Below are 20,076 nucleotides of genomic sequence, written 5' to 3'. Positions count from 1 at the left end.
AACATATAAACTGAGCAATTTATGTGCAATCACTGTACATAAAATAGCATCTGGTAATATTAAAATATAAAGCATGGCATGGAAGAGAACTTCAACATTTGCTTATCAAAAAAATGGTAACTAGCTAAACAACGTATTGATAACTATCATGTCAACACTATTGAGCTCTTTCCTTTATGCACCAACTATTTAAACATCACCTTATACCTGAAGTTTTACATTTAAAGACAATGGGCACATTCTTCATTAAAAAAAAAAAAATCCATTATAACAAAAAAAACGCGTGTAGCAAAATGTACTGCGAAAAGCACTGCAAAATGGACAAAAAGAAAACTGCATAGGTTTGAACTAAGTCAGTCTGTAACAGCTGCAGGTGGATATATTATATCATATCAGTTAATTGTACAACAATTTTTTGTTTTTGGAAGTTAGTCTTGTTTGTTGTATAACGATAAGTTATTCATATTTTTCAGCATAAAAAAAAAAACAAACTTGTAAGAAAAAATGAAATTTTTAAAAAAAGTTAATGGTCTGGTGCTAAATCCATTCAGAGTTAGATTTTGAAATTAATTAGGCATGATGAAATACTTCTAATGTTGGCAAACCAAATGTCTTCATCATGTGCGATCCTGAAATCTATGCAAAGCTAAAGTTGAAGTAAAGCTAAGATTGATTTTTAGAACAATCAAAGCCAAAGTTCCTTACAGACAAATCTAAAACAGACTTTTCCATATCAATACAAAGAATTGCTTAGCTCGTGGAAAAGAATTACTGCCAAAAATTAAGTGCATAGTTAGGGGGTATTCATTCATTCAAGACACCGAGCACAGGCGAAAATCTGGTCTGCTAAATTCAGGAAAAAATGCATCTAGCTAGTAAACATTTGTAAGTCAAATATATACTATATTGCCAAAACTATTGGGACACCCCACCAAATCATTGGATTTAGGTGTTCCAATCACCTCCATGGCCACAGGTGTATAAAATCAAGCACCTAGGCATGTAGACTGCTTCTACAAACATTTGTGAAAGAATGGGTCCCTCTCAGGAGCTCAGTGAAATCATGCATGGTACAGTGATAGGTTGCCACCTGTGCAATAAGTCTATCCGTGACATTTCCTTACTACTAAATATTCCACGGTCAACTGTTAGTGGTATTTTAACAAAGTGGAAGCAACTGGGAACAAAAGCAACTCGGCCACGAAATGGTAGGCCACGTAAAATGACAGAGCGGGGTCAGTGCATTCTGAAGCGCAGATGTCGTCAACTGTCTGCAGAGTCAATAGCTAAAGACCTGCAAATTTGTTTGGCCTTCAGATTAGCACAACAACAGTGCATAGAGAGCTTCATGGAATGGGTTTCCATGGCCGAGCAGCTGCATCCAAGCCTTGCGTCACCATGTGCAATGCAAAGTGTCGGATGCAGTGGTGTAACGCATTTTACGTCTATAATAGCCCTCAGGTATTACAATTCAGCAGCTATACCAAAAAAGAAGTTGACAGCCTACAAACCCTTTACAAAGAAAATATATAATATTATCACACAGAAATCAAGCTGTGTTCCCTTGAAGACTGTTTATTGAACACAGATATCAACTAGTAAAATTCCATGGTATCTTAATACTCTATTAAAACCCATGAACCCACCTAACACCTTAAAATGTGAACTGCTCTCCTAATATCAATGATTGGCAGGACTATCACCAAAATATCTCACAAGCATATAGTAGACAGCTGGCATAGCTGTAAAGGATGTGTGCATGGCCCAGAAAACAAAAAATACTGGGACAGGTCACATCCTTAAATAGAAAAACTGTATATTACAGAAAGAAACTGTATATTAGAGAGAAAAACCCCAAAATGTGTAAGAAGCTTCAAATGCAAACTTTCAGCTGAGTTCTAGTGCTATCACAAAGGTTGATCATCATGACACAGCCCCCAGCATCTCATACTGAAAGGATAAATAATCCAAGGCCCTTTTTTGAAGGACTAAAGATACATGTAGTTACACTGTTGAAAATCCTCACCTCTAATGAGTGGAAAAATGGGAATTTGTTCTTGGCAACATGACCTATGTGTGGATGAGGGATAGGTTATCATTCTCAAATGAGTAGATGCACACAAAAAATGACAGGTAATTGGAGTGTCCATGCATATCATCCATCAGGAGAAAGGACAGTATGCTCATCTATATACCGGAAGACATATCCCAAACAGGGAATAGTCCTCAATGATATATCATGTAGAATATAAGAACCAATCTTTACTTAGCAGCAGCAGTTATGGTTACGATGTTAAAAATCCCTGTAGCCATAAGCACAGTATAACTTGACAGCAATAGGAATGAAGTGTGCACCAGCAAACTTTGGATATGACACTTTGTTGGTGTACCTGTCCAAGATTCTCACTCGGCACAGGGACATCGATGATGTCCTCTGAACAAGGACAGATGAGGAAGTAGTTGATTTTGTGGAATTGTTGGAGAAAAAAACTTTTAAAGTGATTCTAAAGGATTGATGTTTTTCTAAAGAACACATCATAGTTACCTGCTCTGTGCAATAATTTTGCACACAGCAGCCCCAATACTCCTCTGTTCAGGTCTGCTGCAGGCGCTTCTGGTCCCTCTCCTTCGCCAAGTGCCCCCAGAGCAAGCACCTTGCTCAGGGGGCACTCGCGCGTGCTCACTCCTGAGCCGCCTCTGTGTGTCTATGGGACACACAGAGTGCAGTTTAGCCCCAACCCTGCTTCCTCCTCACTGGCTGTGATTGACAGCAGTGAGAGCCAATGGCTCCTGCTGCTGTGTCTCAACCAACGAGGAGTGAGAGACCCAGACCCAGAGACCCAACTGTACACAGAAGGTTTTTTACCTTCCTGCATAGAATGCAGGAAGGTAAAAAAACTTTCAGCCTTTTGAACCACTTTAACTTGAAATTCAGCAGTACATGTGATGTCAGAATAGTTACGTTTTTTGATGCTATACTTTGATAAAAAAGTGTTCCTTTAATTTTTTTGAGCAGTGTATATACAGTTTTTGCATGCCAAGAACAATTTTAAGCTAGGTTGACACTGCTGCAATCCAATTTTGATCTGATCTTCAGTGTGATTAAGTATTGCAACTTGGATGTGCTTTTGTATATTTTATATGGCCAAAATCACACTGGAAGTAGTACAGGAACTTTTTCCAAAATTGCACTATGCTGAGTTGCATTGATATGAACAGGCACTATGGAAACAATGTGATTTCCATTGACATGCAATTCTGTGCAACTCAAGTAACAACTGAAATCGCACTAGTGTGAACGTAATTTTAGTGAATTTTTAATACAAATCTTTTCCATAAACATTTGTGCAAGCATCTTCTGACATCTTCTTGAGGCCCTCTGCTTTCAAAGAATATGTGGCTTTGCGGCTTTATGTTAAATCTTTAAGATTATAAAGGCATACTAGAAGTCTGCTAGCCCCTGGCAGCAAAAGGGTTAAATAAGGACCACCCTAGCTCCTTGCTTGAGGAAATTAAGCAGTCATGGGATGAAAACAAATGACCCTGAAACTAGCAGGAAGCTTTAAATAATTAAAAACAATATGCTGCAGCTGTAAAGCACAACCTCCTTTTTAAGTTTTACAGAAATCACTTATGGGAATGTATTGTAAGTGTGGGAAATCCAGTATATGCTTGCGATTTTCATGGCGGCTATACAAAGTACAAATCTTTAGCAACTATTGCACACTCAACTATAAATTACAAAAGGTGTTTTTAATAAGACACTTCTGAACCGAAAGACAGGGGGCATGCAAGTGAATCTCTGAGTTGCCTAACCACTTCTCGTCCGGCCCATGTACATAAACGGCCGGACGGGAGCAGTGCAGGAGCGGTTGGCCGTTTATAAACTGCCTCCACATTCATTGCCTGTGCACGCTCCCTGGGAGCACGCAGCACCACGATCTGATTTACGGAACACCGATTGCTGTACGGGACCTCTGTGTGAGGTCACAATTCATGTAATCCCTGATTGGCCAATCAGTGATCACAGGAACATTAGTAAACAAGATGTCACTTCCTGACATCATTGCTTACTACTTGTGAAATCTGTGAATGATCACAGAGGTCACATGGTACAAGGCTATTCACAACAGCCTTGTACCATGTGACAAGCTGTGACCAATCACAGCTCTCACAGTATTTCTCAATGGCTACAGGAATGCAGCCAGAGAGAAGAAGAAATGATTGCTTTTACAGCCTGTATGGGAGTAAAAGCAATCAGCGTAAAAAAAGAAAAGAAAAAAATCTTAATCACCCCCCACCCCCCACAAGTAGTACAGTGTCACGATTGTGACACTGTACTGCTAAGGTGGCGGTATGTGGCGGTATGTTAAAAAAAAAACATAAATAATAAAAAAAATAAAATAAAAATGTAAATAAAAATTTTAGAAAAATTATAATTTTGGGGTATAAACTAATTTGCGTTTTTTTTTTCTAAAATGACAGATAATTAAATTTTGGCCAAGATTTATGAAGAAAGATTATTTGCAAAATTTTATAAGAAAAACACTTTTCTTTCCAAAATGTTTGGACTTTTACATTTATATAGCAAAAAAATAAAAATCTCAGTGGTGAATAAATACCACCAAAATAAAGTTTTATCTGTCTCACAAAAATGCTAAAAAAATTCATATGGGTACAGTGTTGCATGACCGCGCAATTGTCATTGAAAATGTGATAGCACTGAAAGCTGAAAATTGGCCTGGACAGGAAGGGGGTGAAAGTGTCCGGAATTGAAGTTATTATTATTATTATTATTATTATACAGTATTTATAAAATGCCAATAGTTCGCTCAGCGCTGTACATTACAATGGGGGACAGTACATGCGACAGGACTATAACAATACAATGTGATACACGAGGGGATCGAGGGCCCTGCTCTTTCGAGCTTACAATCTAGGAGGGAGGGGATAGTGGTACAGGAGGAGATAGCTGTGGGGAATGGAGTGGTAGGAAGAGTGGAGGAGGTCGGCAATTAGCAGGAGGTGAGGTAGGCTTCCCTATCTTCCCTACCTGAAGTGAATAAAGCTGTCCTTCAAGCATGTCCAAAATAAATAAATAAATAAAGCAAGGGCCCCAACCCTCTTACAGAGGCATCTCCTCATGCAGCATCATGCAGCTTTTTTTAGGTTTAACCCAGCAGAAAATGCTGTCTGTTCACTGTTGTAATGGCATCATTTTCTGCGAAGGATATGGGTCACCTGGATTGGCTAGTTATGCACTTTGAGACCTTTCCCTTCAAATAACTCTATAGGGTTGGGATGCCCGGTAGCAGGACTCTCCCCACTCCACTTAAAGGGGAGGTCAGGGTCACTTGAAGATGTTATCTGGACTCCAGTAGTAATTTCAAAATACTAAACAGGTATATTAAAAAAAAAAAACAATAAGGACTGCAGAGGGTCAGTGGAAACCTTAAAGCCTAAATTACTCAAATGTATTTGAACAGGATTCTCTGGATCATTGAACCTGAAATCAAAGTGTAGAGATGGACTTGATGTTTCAGATGACATGCTGCGTAACATTGATTGCATGTTTTGATTGCACAGAAACAACAGCAAAAATATTACTAGTCGTAACTAGCTTGTGTATACGTGAATTGTCATTTTTATATAAATAAATATGATCAAACCCTTAAGATTGAATGTTTTACATTATGTAAATTATTTGAAACTTCGAATCAACATTCTTCGATGTTAAAAAAAAAAAAGTTCAGAGGGGGGTCATCTGACCAAAGGTGTGAGATTCAAATGGTTCATTCACTTTTATTTAGGCCTCGTGCACACTGGATGCTTTTTCGGCTGCTCCTAGGGACGTCTGGTGTTTTTTTTCCTGCCTCTAAATACCCCTGCATGTTAGTCTATGTGTCCATACATAGGCTTTTAGAGGAGTTTAGAGGTAGGGTATTTAGTGGCTGAAAAAACCCCAATGCTAGTGTGTCCAGTAGCAGCAGTGTTTTGACAGAAAAAATGCTTGATGCATGTACACACCTCTAAACGTGCATTAACCGCATCTGCACTGCCCTATAGCAGAAATACTGCCACAGGGAGGCACGGGTGCGCAAAATCATGCACATATACATGATTTTGCAGTTCCATTCGGGGCCTCGGCTGTCAATCACTGGGTCCCAGCCGGCGATTCCCTGCCAGCACCCGGCAATCTCCGAGGATTTTCGACAGAGGAGAGACCTGTATGTAAACAATACAGATCTCTCCAATGTCAGCTCCTGCACATTGCTTTGTATGGCTCTGCATAGCAGAGCCATACAAAGCAGTGTGCTTACAGTGAAACACACACACAGCCCACATAGAAAACAGCTTACAGTTAACCCTTTGATCGCCCCGCATGTTAACCCCTTCCTGCCCAGTGTCATTAGTATAGTGTCAGTAATTTTTATTAGCACTGATCACGGTATTGGTGTCACTGGGGGTGTCAGTGACACCAAGTCAGTTCCAACCCACTGTCAGAATGCCCGCCACAGTCCCACTATAAGTCATTGATCGCCGCCATTACTAGTAAAAAAAGAAAAAATTCCAGTATATATACCGCCATTTGTAAACGCTATAACTTTCACGTAAACCAATTAATGTAAACGTATTGGGATTTTTTTTAATAAAGACATGTAGCAGGATACATTTTGGCCTACATTTATGACGAAATGTGATTCTTTCAATTTTTTTACTGGAGCAAAAAGTCAAAAATACAGGCGATCAAATACCACCAAAACAAAGCTTCATTTGTGGGAAAAAAAGGACATAAATTTAATTTGGGTGCACAATTGTCAGTTAAAGTAACGCAGCACCGTATCGTAAAAAGTGGCTTGGTCAGGAAGGGGGGGGGGTAAATCCTCTGGAGGGTAAGTGGTTAGTGAAGCGTGTGAGCGTAAATTCATTTCAATGGCATAAATAAACTAGAAGAGCTCCAATTCCTTTGGGAAATTGTGTGAAGTATTCTTGCCTCCACCAGTAGTCTACAACTGGAGTGGGTGGAGTAACTGGGTGGAGTGGCTTGAGTAACTGTTGTGTGGTTGGAGTGGCTGGAGTAACTGTGAAAAGGTTTTGTCAGCTCCCACTCTAGTTCTGAACATTCCGCCATTCATTCCTATGGGACCAATTTCACCACAAAAAAATGTCGATATTTCGGGAACCACTCGGCGAAACGTTCCACAAAGTAATAGCACACCAATCGGGAACAATCCGCACGTTTCGGTATATTACTGTCTATGTAGTGTAAAAACTGTGGGAGGAGTTAGGGTGGTAAATTTGGCTATAATAATAAGAATATATATGTGAGATAACAGTAAGTGGTCTTGCCATGCAAGAACACCTAATTATTATTTTGGCCAATTAAATTAATTGACACCCAAACACTTGGCACAGCTAACCGCGCCTAAACGTATTAAATGCAATTACAAGCATCAAGCAAAGTGCCTCTGCCCAGAGGAAAGGCATCTAGGAGAGATAGAAAAATGTCCAGTGTGCATGAGGCCTTAGTGTGTTTTGGCATTAAGTGACTTATTTGGAACAATTTGTCTACTCTTATCTGTTTCATAAATGCACAGGATCAATCATAATTAGCTATTTAAATATATCTATTAAACATTTGTCTCAAAGTGGAATTGCAAATGCATCCAAATTACATCCAAATCCTAGCTTAGAAGTGTAAGGTGATGTATAGGGCTGAATGTTTCTAAATGCACAAACTACAACTGGCTATTAATATTTTAAGAAATAACAGTGTTGAATGTTGATACAGGGATTATCTGGTTGCCTTTGATGATCTGGAAGGATTTATTTTTCCTTTTAAAGAAAATTGGATGCTTTACAAAGTTTTTTTTTGTGTTCCTTTAGATAATTGGATTAAGGTTTCTAAGGATGCAAGTTGCTGTTTATTTAACTTTTTTTAAGCATGTGATATAGTAAAGATAGTTGCTTGGGGCTTGGAGACTGACAGATATTTTCAGCTTTACATAGGACACCTTTCTAACCTCAACGTGTAATCCTGCAACAGACACAATTACAAACTGAAATATAAAAAACCTAACCCCTTGATTTCCAAGTGCCATTTAAAAATGGCGCCAGGACTCAGCAGCAAAACATATCATTCTATGCAGTTTTTACCATGCAATCACTACGTTTGTTTGCAAAGGTTACACTTTTGATGATGGCTGTGCATATTATTTTTTTTCTTCTTGTTACCAGTGAATTGCAAATGTAAAATGGAGTCATAATCAGGTTATACATTTTGCCAAACACCTTTGGGGGTCTATCATTCTAAATACAGAATTTTTGGGATAGTTTCTGCGGTCCTGCCATCTAAGCCACTGCAAATACAGTACGGTGCCATAAAACACACATGGCAATTTTAAGCCATTGACAGTCAGCATATGCTCCTTTATTTCTAGGTCCTGCCCTGATCCCAAGAAGCACATAAAGTATACTTATACAGTCTCCCCATGCATAATAGAAGCAGTGAGGAGTATGTTATATTACATCTCCAACTTAAATATATAATAAATGGAAGAAGCCCCCAGAAAGAGGTGCATAATTAGAAAGCAGTAAATGTGACATTCTGCAAAAATGAATTTTCCTGCAGAATTTGTTTCATATAGGCCTCATTTACATGGGGCGTACTATAGCGTATGTCCATACAAAGCTGTGTTTGCCTGCACAGGTGTTCTGTGCATCCACATGCAGTCGATCTCAATTATGTTAAATGGATGCAGCAGCTGCACAGACACAGCCACTGCATCCCAATTTCATATCCATGCAGCCACACCTACATCAATGTCAAATTGGGAGCAGCATATGTATCCATGCAGCAGCTCTGTCCTAACTGACATCAATGGAACTGCCTGCACGGGGATGCATGGAACACCTGTGCATTCCATGTGGGTAAACATGGCCCTGCACAGACATACCCTTTAGTACCCTCCATGTGAACAAAACCATAGAGTGAAGAACCACCAATGAACGTTTGGTGAATGAACCTTCACTGATTTTAAATGTGCCCAAGCAGCTATTTTACGTCCATTTTTTTAATTTCCAGCAATAAAAAAACAATTAGTACAAATGTTCAAAAACATTAGACTGTTTTTTTCAAAATGGTGCAATTTTAACATTTTTTTTTAAAAGATATATAAACATTTTTAAAGACCTGGCCTTCCTTGTCATGTCATAATGTGAGAAATATATTTGTATAAATAAAAAAAAATTTACAAAATGTACAATACAAGTTAATGATTTTACACAATATATTTTTCCCAATTTGTAATAATATAAGTGTAAAAAAAGTTTACATTTGTGTAATCAAGGTTAACACAAATTTGTCTTTTTCATAATTTTAACAACTTTCTGACAGTTCTAAAAAACTAAATAAAAGTCGATACTTTATAGAATTGTATCAAAATTAAGCAGTGTCTGCAAAACACAGTATCAAAATTGAATAGGTTGACTTAGAAACAAAGCAGCTGTTGTTAGAAAATCTATTAAACATCCAAAACCTGAACAAAGCACTAGGACTGAAGGGTGTAATATACTGTACATTTAAGTTATTGGAAATCAAGTAGTTAAGAGCTGTAATTTGAACTTTACCTTGATGCAGTAATGATGCCTTGCTTTTCCACGATGAAAATAATTTTGACTATGTAATTTAATCAAATGTTCATTTGTCCTAAACATTCTTTCAAGTGAAAGGAAAATATATCCTATTATGAACATCTAACAAATGTGTTTTCAATCCTAATTATGAACAACAGTTTATAATAAGCCTTTTTTTCTGAAAGTGGAAACTGCAAATTATTGCTTGAGTGCATTTTGTTGCCAAATTCTTTTTATTCAACTTGTACTCTGTGGCAAGTTGTAATTAAACAAGTGAACTAAAAGGATTATGCTTCTCTTAATTCTGTTTGTATCAGTGTTAAAAACCAAAAGATCATTAAAGTGATTCTAAAGCCTTAAGGTTTTTCACCTTAATTCTATGCATTAAGGTGAAAAACCTGTCTTACCTGAGCGCTATCCAATCTAGCGATGTGCACAAGAGCAGCATCTCTAGCCGCTGTCTCCCTCTCCCCTGGGCTGATGAATAGTGGTGGGAGCCATTTGCTCGTGCTGATGTCAATCAAATGCTGTGCTGAGGGAGCAGGGGGTGCAGACAGGGCAGCTCAGGAGTGAGCCCACACGGATGGCCCCATGGAAAGCCAATTTCCATGGGGGCGACTGCTAAAGAGCAGAGGCCAGGTGCGCCCGCAAGGGATCCCGGAAGAGGAGGGTCCAGGCTGCTCTGTGCAAAACAATTGCACAGAGCAGGTAAGTATAACATGTTTGTTATTTTGATTGAAAAAAAAATAAGCTTTAATGTTGCTTTAAGTACAGACCCATCTTTAATCATGCTAAAGAAAAAAATATTTTTTCTTTTGTGACAAAAATTTGGAAAGATAAAGCACATTTCCTACACTGTTCTGCCCCATCATTTAAAGAAAGCTGTCATAGAAGAAACACAAAGACTGCCATGGCTGAGTTCTCCAGAAAATAGCTTTTAAGCTGCTTCTGAGGCTACAATACTCCAACTTTTCTGATCTGTTTACTTGTTCAAGCACAGTATTTTGAAGTACTGAAGCCAAGGGTCAGCAAACATCTGAAGTGGAATGGTGGCCAGGGGACCCACCCACTCTTTCCCTGACCAGCCTCTGGAGTCCTACTCCCAGACAAGACTACTAAACAATATTTCAGATTTTCCTGAATTGTTTTATGATAACAGAGAAGATATATATATATATATACAGTCAAGTCCATAAATAATGGGACATCGACACAATTCTAACATTTTTGGCTCTATACACCACCACAATGGATTTGAAATGAAACGAACAAGATGTGCTTTAACTGCAGACGGTCAGCTTTAATTTGAGGGTATTTACATCCAAATCAGGTGAACGGTGTAGGAATTACAACAGTTTGCATATGTGCTTCCCACTTCTTAAGGGACCAAAAGTAATGGGACAATTGGCTTCTCAGATGTTCCATGGCCATGTGTGTGTTATTCCCTCATTTTCCCAATTACAATGAGCAGATAAAAGGTCCAGAGTTCATTTCAAGTGTGCTATTTGCATTTGGAATCTGTTGCTGTCAACTTTCAAGATGAGATCCAAAGAGCTGTCACTATCAGTGAAGCAAGCCATCATTAGTCTGAAAAAACAAAACAAACCCATCAGAGAGATAGCAAAAACATTAGGCATGGCCAAAACAACTGTTTGGAACATTCTTAAAAAGAAGGAATGCACTGGTGAGCTCAGCAACACCAAAAGACCCAGAAGACCACAGAAAACAACTGTGGTGGATGACCGAAGAATTCTTTCCCTGGTGAAGAAAACACCCTTCACAACAGTTGGCCAGATCAAGAACACTCTCCAGGAGGTAGGTGTATGTGTGTCAAAGTCAACAATCAAGAGAAGACTTCACCAGAGTGAATACAGAGGGTTGACCACAAGATGGAAACCATTGGTGAGCCTCAAAAACAGGAAGGCCAGATTAGAGTTTGCCAAACGACATCTAAAAAAGCCTTCACAGTTCTGGAACAACATCCTATGGACAGATGAGACCGAGATCAACTTGTACCAGAGTGATGGGAAGAGAAGAGTATGGAGAAGGAAAGGAACTGCTCATGATCCTAAGCATACCACCTCATCAATGAAGCATGGTGGTGGTAGTGTCATGGCGTGGGCATGTATGGCTGCCAATGGAACTGGTTCTCTTGTATTTATTGATGATGTGACTGCTGACAAAAGCAGCAGGATGAATTCTGAAGTGTTTCGGGCAATATTATCTGCTCATATTCAGCCAAATGCTTCACAACTCATTGGACGCCGCTTCACAGTGCAGATGGACAATGACCCAAAGCAGACTGCAAAAGCAACCAAAGAGTTTTTTTTAAGGGAAAGAAGTGGAATGTTATGCAATGACCAAGTCAATCACCTGACCTGAATCCGATTGAGCATGCATTTCACTTGCTGAAGACAAAACTGAAGGGAAAATGCCCCAAGAACAAGCAGGAACTGAAGACAGTTGCAGTAGAGGCCTGGCAGAGCATCACCAGGGATGAAACCCAGCGTCTGGTGATGTCTATGCGTTCCACACTTCAGGCTGTAATTGACTGCAAAGGATTTGCAACCAAGTATTAAAAAGTGAAAGTTTGATTTATGATTATTATTCTGTCCCATTACTTTTGGTCCCTTAAGATGTGGGAGGCACATATGCAAACTGTTGTAATTCCTACACCGTTCACCTGATTTGGATGTAAATACCCTCAAATTAAAGCTGACCGTCTGCAGTTAAAGTACATCTTGTTCGTTTCATTTCAAATCCATTGTGGTGGTGTATAGAGCCAAAAATGTTAGAATTGTGTCCATGTCCCAATATTTATGGACCTGACTGTATATATATATGAATATATATATATGAATATATATATATATATATATATATATATATATAAAATATATATATATTTCTTTATTTAGTATAATAGTTTATTATATTTCTTAAATTTATAATAAATGTATTTATTTAAATATATACAGTTGTGCTCAAAATAATAGCAGTGTGTTGAAAAAAGTGAATAAAGCTCAAAATCCTTCTAATAGCTTTTATTTCCATACACAAAAATGCATTGGGAACACTACACATTCTATTCCAAATCAAAACATGAAGAAAAATATATCAAATCTGTTTTGTTCCTCTAAAAAAATTTAAGAAAAGTGAATATTAGACTGTTCAAAAAAATAGCAGTGTTTGTATTCTTCTTTACAAATTCAAACATTCACTATATAAACTGAAAAATGTTTGAAGATTTTGCTTTCCTTTGAATCACTTAATTAATATTTAGTTGTATAAGCACTGTTTCTGAGAACTGCTGTACATCTGTGTTGCATTGAGTCAACCAACTTCTGGCACCTGTGAACAGGTATTCCAGCCCAGGATGATTGGACTACATTCCACAGTTCTTCTCTATTTCTTGGTTTTGCCTCAGAAACTGCATTTTTGATGTCACCCCACAAGTTTTCTATTGGATTAAGATCCGGGGATTGGGCTGGCCACTCCATAACGTCCATCTTGTTGGTCTGGAACCAAGATGTTGCACGTTTACTGGTGAGTTTGGGGTTGTTGTCTTGTTGGAACACCCATTTCAAGGGCATTTCCTTTTCAGCATAAGGCAGCATAACCTCTTCAAGTATTCTGATGTATTCAAACTGATCCATGATCCCTGGTATGCGATAAATAGGCCCAACACCGTAGTATGAGAAACATTCCCATATCATGATAATTGTGCAACCATGCTTCACTGTCTTCACAGTGTACTGTGGCTTGAAGTCAGTGTTTGGAGGTCGTCTGACAAACTGTCTCCGGCCACTAGACCCAAAAAGAACAATCTTACTTTCATCAGTCCACAAAATGTTGCGCCATTTCTCTTTAGGCCAGTCAATGTGCTCTTTGGCAAATTGTAACCTCTTCAGCACGTCTTTTTTTCAACAGTGGGACTTTGTGGGGGCTTCTTGCAGATAGCTTGGCTTCACTTAGGCATCTTCTAATTCTAACAGTACTCACAGGTAACTTTACACCTTCTTTGATCTTCCTGGAGCTGATTGTTGGCTGCGTCCTTACCATTTTGGCTATTCTTCTATCCATTTGAATGGTAGTTTTTTGCTTTCTTCCACGTCTTTCAGGTTTTGGTTGCCATTTTAAAGCATGTGAGATCATTTTAGCTGAGCAGCCTATCATTTTCTGCACTTCTTTATATGTTTCCCCTCTCCAATCAACTTTTTAATCAAGGTACGCTGTTCTTCTGAACAATGTCTGGAACGACCCATTTTCCTCAGAATTTCAGAGAGAAATGCACTGTAACCAGCATGTACAACATTTGCTGTCTTCCTTCCTTAAATAAGGGCAATAATTGCCACCTGTTTTTCAAAGAATGAATGACCTCACTAATAGAACTCCACACTGCTATTATTTTGAACATGCCCCTTTCAATTAGTGATTCAATTATACAGAATCAGCAGCATGCATGTCATAACTGTTGGGTCTGTTGGATTTCTATTACTCTACTACACCTGCTAGTAAATAATTGCCATGTAGACATATCAATTCTACCAAAAACAGTGATTGATCAGGTTAGTGATGTCTGACTGCTATTATTTGGAACACAACTGTGTATATATATATATATATATAGATATATATATATATATATACTTTTTTTTAAAGAAATTCCATCATAGTCTTTTTGAGCAACTGTATTCTGTACTGCTGACTTTTTGTTGGTTATTAATTTTTTTAATTTAAAGTAAAACAAATACAAATAATAATGACATACCACATATAGATTTGAAACACTATAATGCAGTGCATTTCTTCTATGATGATGTATCAATTGGCATATGATAAAGAAGGAGAAACAAATCAAAGCATAAATATGAAGAAAAGGGTTTTTCCGTGTACATATACAAAGTTTGTACATGCACTGGGGTTTTTAAAGAGTGGCGTTATATTCTATGGCTTCTATTGTTTTCCAGTGGTGGCAGATACTCAACTCTTCAGGTGGGTCGAAGACCTGCTACTTCCATTGCACATTTTGATTCCTCATGCCAACTCATAAATTTGGTGAGGGAGCAGATATTTTATACACTCAGAAGTGTAAAATGAATGTAGCACTGGCTTTTCAACATACAAGTCACTGGAAAGGTATGTGTATTGCCAGTTAAAGGCTGCCTTGTTTGTAGAAGTGACTCTGTGGTGAGAGGGTCACTTTAAGAATATGATAATACCAAGTTACAGGCACTTCAAAAATAGATGGAAATATCAATTAAGCAATACTGTCTGCCGAGAATAATTTTGCATGAACTGCAGTAACCTTAGTTCTTACACAGCTTCTCTGTCTCAATCACCAAATTAAGCAATTAGAAATATGCACAACAGGATTAACTCTTTTATGTCTAAAATTAAATGACCAGGCCAAGTTCTACCACTTTGGTGTGTGTCAGTTTAACGTAAAAATACTAATATACACTCACCGGCCACTTTATTAGGTACACTTGTTCAATTGCTTGGTAACACAAATTGCAAATCAGCCAATCACATGGCAGCAACTCAATGCATTTAGGCTTGTAGTCGTGGTGAAGATGACTTGCTGAAGTTCAAACTGAGCATCAGAATGGGGAAGAAAGGGGATTTAAATGACTTTGAACATGGCATGGTTGTTGGTTTCAGACGGGCTGGTCTGAGTATTTACAAAAAAACTGATGATCTACTGGGATTTTTACGCACAACCATCTCTAGGGTTTACAGAGAATGGTCCAAAAAAAGAGAAAATATCCAGTGAGCGGAAGTTGTGTGGACACATATGCCTTGTTAACATTCAGATGGTAGGGTCAGAATTTGGAGTAAACAATATGAAAGCATGGATCCATCTTGCCTTATATCAACGGTTCAGGCTGGCGGGGGTGGTGTAATGGTGTGGGGGATATTTTCTTGGCACTAGCAAGGTGTACCTAATAAAGTGGCCGTTGAGTGTACATTATTTTATAAAATACTCCACATGTAATTTTGTTATGAGCAGAGAAACAACATTTAAAATGGCACCTTACCTTCTTTGCTCAATAACATTTTTAATAGCTAATACTAATAAGTTTAATAAAATATGATTCAATATGTATCTTGATTACATTAATCCTTAATAATGCATATAATTTATTTTTGTTGTTTTGTCAATAAACATTTTTAAATGTTAAGGGGTTATAATTGAGCCACTCAATTCATAAAAAACAGAATGGTCAAAGAATTCAAGGAGTGAGCTGTTGTAAAACTGGCAATTCTCTGCTTCTTACAAATCTATCTGAAAAATGATATAAAGGATGGCAAATTGTATTTTTCTTCATTATATAACTCTGACCTTTTCTCTAAACCCTAGGCTGTTGGAAGCAGCCTGGCCCTGCAGTTAAGCACTCCTAGTAAGAACAAGAAAACAGTAAAAAGGAATGCAACATTAAAAGACAATTCACACTTCCCCTGCTATTTCACCTTAATGTTTTTCGATTTTCAAGTAACATTTCCTATCTTCAAAAGGAAAATTACAGAAATGTCTTTGCCAGCACCCCCGCCCACAAAAGATCCTATAATACCTAATTGTGGTAAATTTTAAATTCAATCCGCTCAAATCATAAGAGGGGAGTATTTTCTTCACCCTCTGATTATCTGTTTTTGTATACCTTACTTTGTCCAGTGTGGCAAAATATGATGGTATTATATAAGTCCTTTTTATGTTACCAGTAGTTAAAGATTCAATAATGTAAAATGTTATTTTTTAGCTAATCTTCCAGTCAGTATTCAACCATTTCTAGAGTTACTCAGATATCCTAACTTATGTCAGCTTTCAAACTAAAATAGAACCTTGTTGAAAGAGGTTGTTAGTTCAAATCAAGAAAAACACTCGGTGAGTCAGTGTGATTCATTTTGGGCAGTTGCAGGAAATTACTGTATAAGAGGCAAACACATTTGAGTTTTCTCTTTTGTCTTGGAGAGGAGAAAGTATGAGGTCCAGCAAATGAGATTAGTCCAGTACTAACAACATTTTAATAACTGCACTGTATTTGTAAATAAGTTTTAGGAAGAATCCTACCTGTGCTGTAGATGGACTGAAAGCTACGTTGATGACAGATTCTGTGTGCTCCTTCAGTCTTTCCAAATACGTACTAGATCGTGTTTCATAAATATATGCCTTTAATAAATAAGAACACGCATGCAGATTTTTCAGTATATAGAGTTTCAAACGGATAATATTTCTAAGAATTAATAAGTGATTTTACATGCTAATAGTGTACCATATATTGAACAGAAATATGATGATATAGCTACAAATATATTACATATGCTCTAGTAATAACTCTTTTGTTTCACAAACTGACAGAGATTTAACCTTCTGGTGAGTCCATCCAAACATTTTCTGTATCTCAAATCTAAGACATAACATTTTTCATCATTTGCTTCTATTTGGGCAGCTCATGTACTTTGTTTCCAAGTTCCTATACTATATACCTTCTAGCACCTTTATTTTCTTTGTAAAGCTGATAGAGTGCCAGTGCTCTGACCCGTCCAAAGCATTTTGTCTCCAAGATGTCCTCATGGGCCCAACGTGTTTTGTCTCCAAAACAATCTCAGAGGTTCTCCTGAATGATATATTATAGACAAACACTGTGAGGTCTACACACACTGAAGGACAGCTACACAGATGGTGGAAGTGCAGGTTGGGTGCTTCTGAGGATGTCTTGGAAATGAAACCCATTGGGTGGGGCAGAACTCTGTGAGGTCATTACACACTGGAAACTGCTGCATGCAAGGAAGCTAGAAATGCAGGTGATGCTGTGTCCTAAAGTGTTTGCATGCTATGTTTATTTGAGTGCTGGATTAAAGTGATATTAAAGGAAGATTTAAAAGGACAATAACAAACATTTCATACTTACCTGCTTTTGCAGTGGTTTTGCACAGAGCAGCCCTGATCCTCCTCTTCACAGGTCCCTGCCAGTGCTCCTGGTCCACCCCTCCTGCTGAGTGCCCCCCATAGCAAGCAGCTTGTTAATGGGGCACCTGAGCCGTTGCTCTTTGTGTTCTGCTCTCTCCTCATTGGCTCACTGGCTATGACTGACAGTAGCGGTAGCCAATGGCTTCTGCTGCTGTCTCAGCCAACAAGGAGGAAGAGTGCCTGGAGAGTTGCTACTCTCAACCACATCGCTGAATTGAGATGGGGCCCAGGTAAGTATTGTATGAAGGTAAAAACCCTTCAGCCTGTAAAACCACTTTAAGCACTTCATTTGTAAATATTTTTTAATATTGTCTAATCATGGAGGCTCTACCTTTGAAATGCGTAGGGTTGGAGGTGAATGAAGCACTGCAGTGGTATTAAAATCAGTAACCCCTGGTTACTGCAATAGAAGAGCTGGCCTCTGATGGACTGTTCCAATGGAAAAAAAATTCTGATTAACCTATAGTACAGATTTGCTTGTGAGTACAGTAATGTCTTTCTACAATAAAGAATATCTGTGATATTTTTCAAAAAACAGCACTTGTGTTTGTTTGCATTATAGCACTTTTACAATATGCAGTAAAGAAGGTCTTTAGTTGTGTCCAAGAGAGCACAGGAAGAAAGGAGTGTGGCGGGAGTCTTGTGTTGTGGTGGTGATCCAGTGCCGATATCAAGGCTTGGGGAAAGAAAGAAGTGTCCTGGAGAGCACAGGAATAAAGAAGTGTGGTGTGAGTCCTGTGTTGTTGTGTGGATCCAATACTGATATCAAGGCCTGGAGGAGGAAAGACTGAACGCTGTAAGGAGAAACCATGCTTTACTGGGAGTAAAGAAAAGCAGCACGGATTGAATGTCCCTGGGTACGTGAATTGAGACTTTGTGGTTGATTTACTAAATGCAAATAGGCTGTTTAGTTTGCAAGGGAAGTTGTACTTTGCAGGGGAATTTGTCCCAATCATGTCCAAGGAAAAAGAAAAAAAAACAGCTTTTTTGCATGATTGAATGAAAAAAGTCAGCAGGAATTTACCTCATTCACTAAGCTCTGGGGAAAATTCCCTTGCAAAGTGAATAGCCTATTTGCTTTAATAAATCAACCCAGGCAATTGTAGGGGTAGTGCATTCCCCCAGAGGATAATCTATAAATGACAGTGCTCCCAACAAGAACTTTTAGGATTACTGAACTGATTTTAAAGACTTGCTAATGTGTGGTGTTATATCATTTTTTGTTAAGTGCAATATATGTTTTTTACTGTGGATTTTTATTCTATATGCATGATGATGTACATAATCTTTTGGTTTTTGGATTAGGCAACTATGGTATTGTATAGTTTGAGATTTGAAACTATTATCTGTTAAGGTCTCGCTGATTGCAGTGATATTGAGACATATATTCTACACAGGGTGAGCTGTGTTATCAGCAGTTCTCTTGTTAAGGTAGCACGGTGTTAAAGGAGAAGTATGACCAAAGCTCTTCTGGCCTTACTTCTCCTACTGGTCACAAGAATGCACTTAGTTCTGCACTTCTGTGACCTAGATTCAGCTGACAACAGGCTAAAATCTGCTGTCAGCTGACGTCACAGAGCCAGCCACATCATACCCTTCACAGTCCAGCATACCTTTGGGTGTTAAAAGGGCAGAGCAAAGAGTGGTGTCTGACGTCACCACTCTGTGCACACAGCAGACCCAAGAACTGAGCAATCAACAGTTTTTGATCGCTTAGTTCTTGGTGTAGAGCTGGCGGGGAACAGCTGCAGCATCGGATCAATGCTGAAGCAATCTAGGTAAGTATAATCATTTGGTATTTTCCATTACCACACTTCTTTCTTAAGGTATTCTTTTCAACTACACATGAGATTTATTCAAGGGATTTTTTTACATTATAATATTTACTGGTATTTGATACATATTTATTGGGATACATGTTTTTGTACTTTACTAATAATATAAATTATCTGCGCAACCTCAAATAACCAAATATTTAATAACCTTGATGTGCTTTAATTTTGCTGCAATGCACTAAATGTGACTCCACAAACAAACCTACAAACCAAAATTAAAAAAGAAAGTGCTTCTCTCCATTTATAAATCATAATTAACTTCTTGCCGACCAGCCACTGTAGAAATACGGTGGCAGGTCGGCATGGCTGGGTAAAACTACCTTTTAAAACGTGCGTTAGCAAAACAGGTAGGGGGCGCGCGCGAGGCACGTGCCCGCCCTACCCGTCCCGCCGATCGCGGCCGCTGGTGTCAGTCGCCGGGTCACGGCCGGTCATTACCTACCGTGTCCCAGCGATTAGCGGCAATCACTGACAGAGAGGACAGCTGCAGTGTTTATATTGCAGCTGTGCTTTCTGTCAGTCGCCTGTCAGCTCCTGACATGCTGATCTGGAAAGAAGAGTTTATCTCTCCGGATCAGTGTGTTACCGTGCAGTACACACCACCGCCCCCTAGTAAAACACTCCCCTCACACA

The 20,076-nt window shown here is 38.5% G+C and overlaps 1 protein-coding gene across 1 annotated transcript in view; it reads right to left on the bottom strand.

Annotated features, from left to right (window-relative positions):
- The window catches only part of WDR27 (WD repeat domain 27), a 425,210-nt gene that overhangs the window by 119,147 nt on the left and 285,987 nt on the right, over positions 1-20,076 (bottom strand). The window contains exon 24 of the mRNA XM_089669697.1: positions 16,709-16,807. Coding sequence (XP_089525823.1) covers positions 16,709-16,807 — 99 coding nt within the window. The remainder of the gene's footprint in view (positions 1-16,708; positions 16,808-20,076) is intronic.

The sequence above is a fragment of the Staurois parvus genome, unplaced genomic scaffold (assembly GCF_062004578.1).
Source record: "Staurois parvus isolate SC_StPar_1 unplaced genomic scaffold, SC_StPar_1.0 ptg000081l, whole genome shotgun sequence".
NCBI classification, from domain to species: domain Eukaryota; kingdom Metazoa; phylum Chordata; class Amphibia; order Anura; family Ranidae; genus Staurois; species Staurois parvus.
The sequence above is the reverse complement of the archived record's forward strand: the minus strand, read 5'-3'. Positions and strand labels throughout refer to the sequence as shown.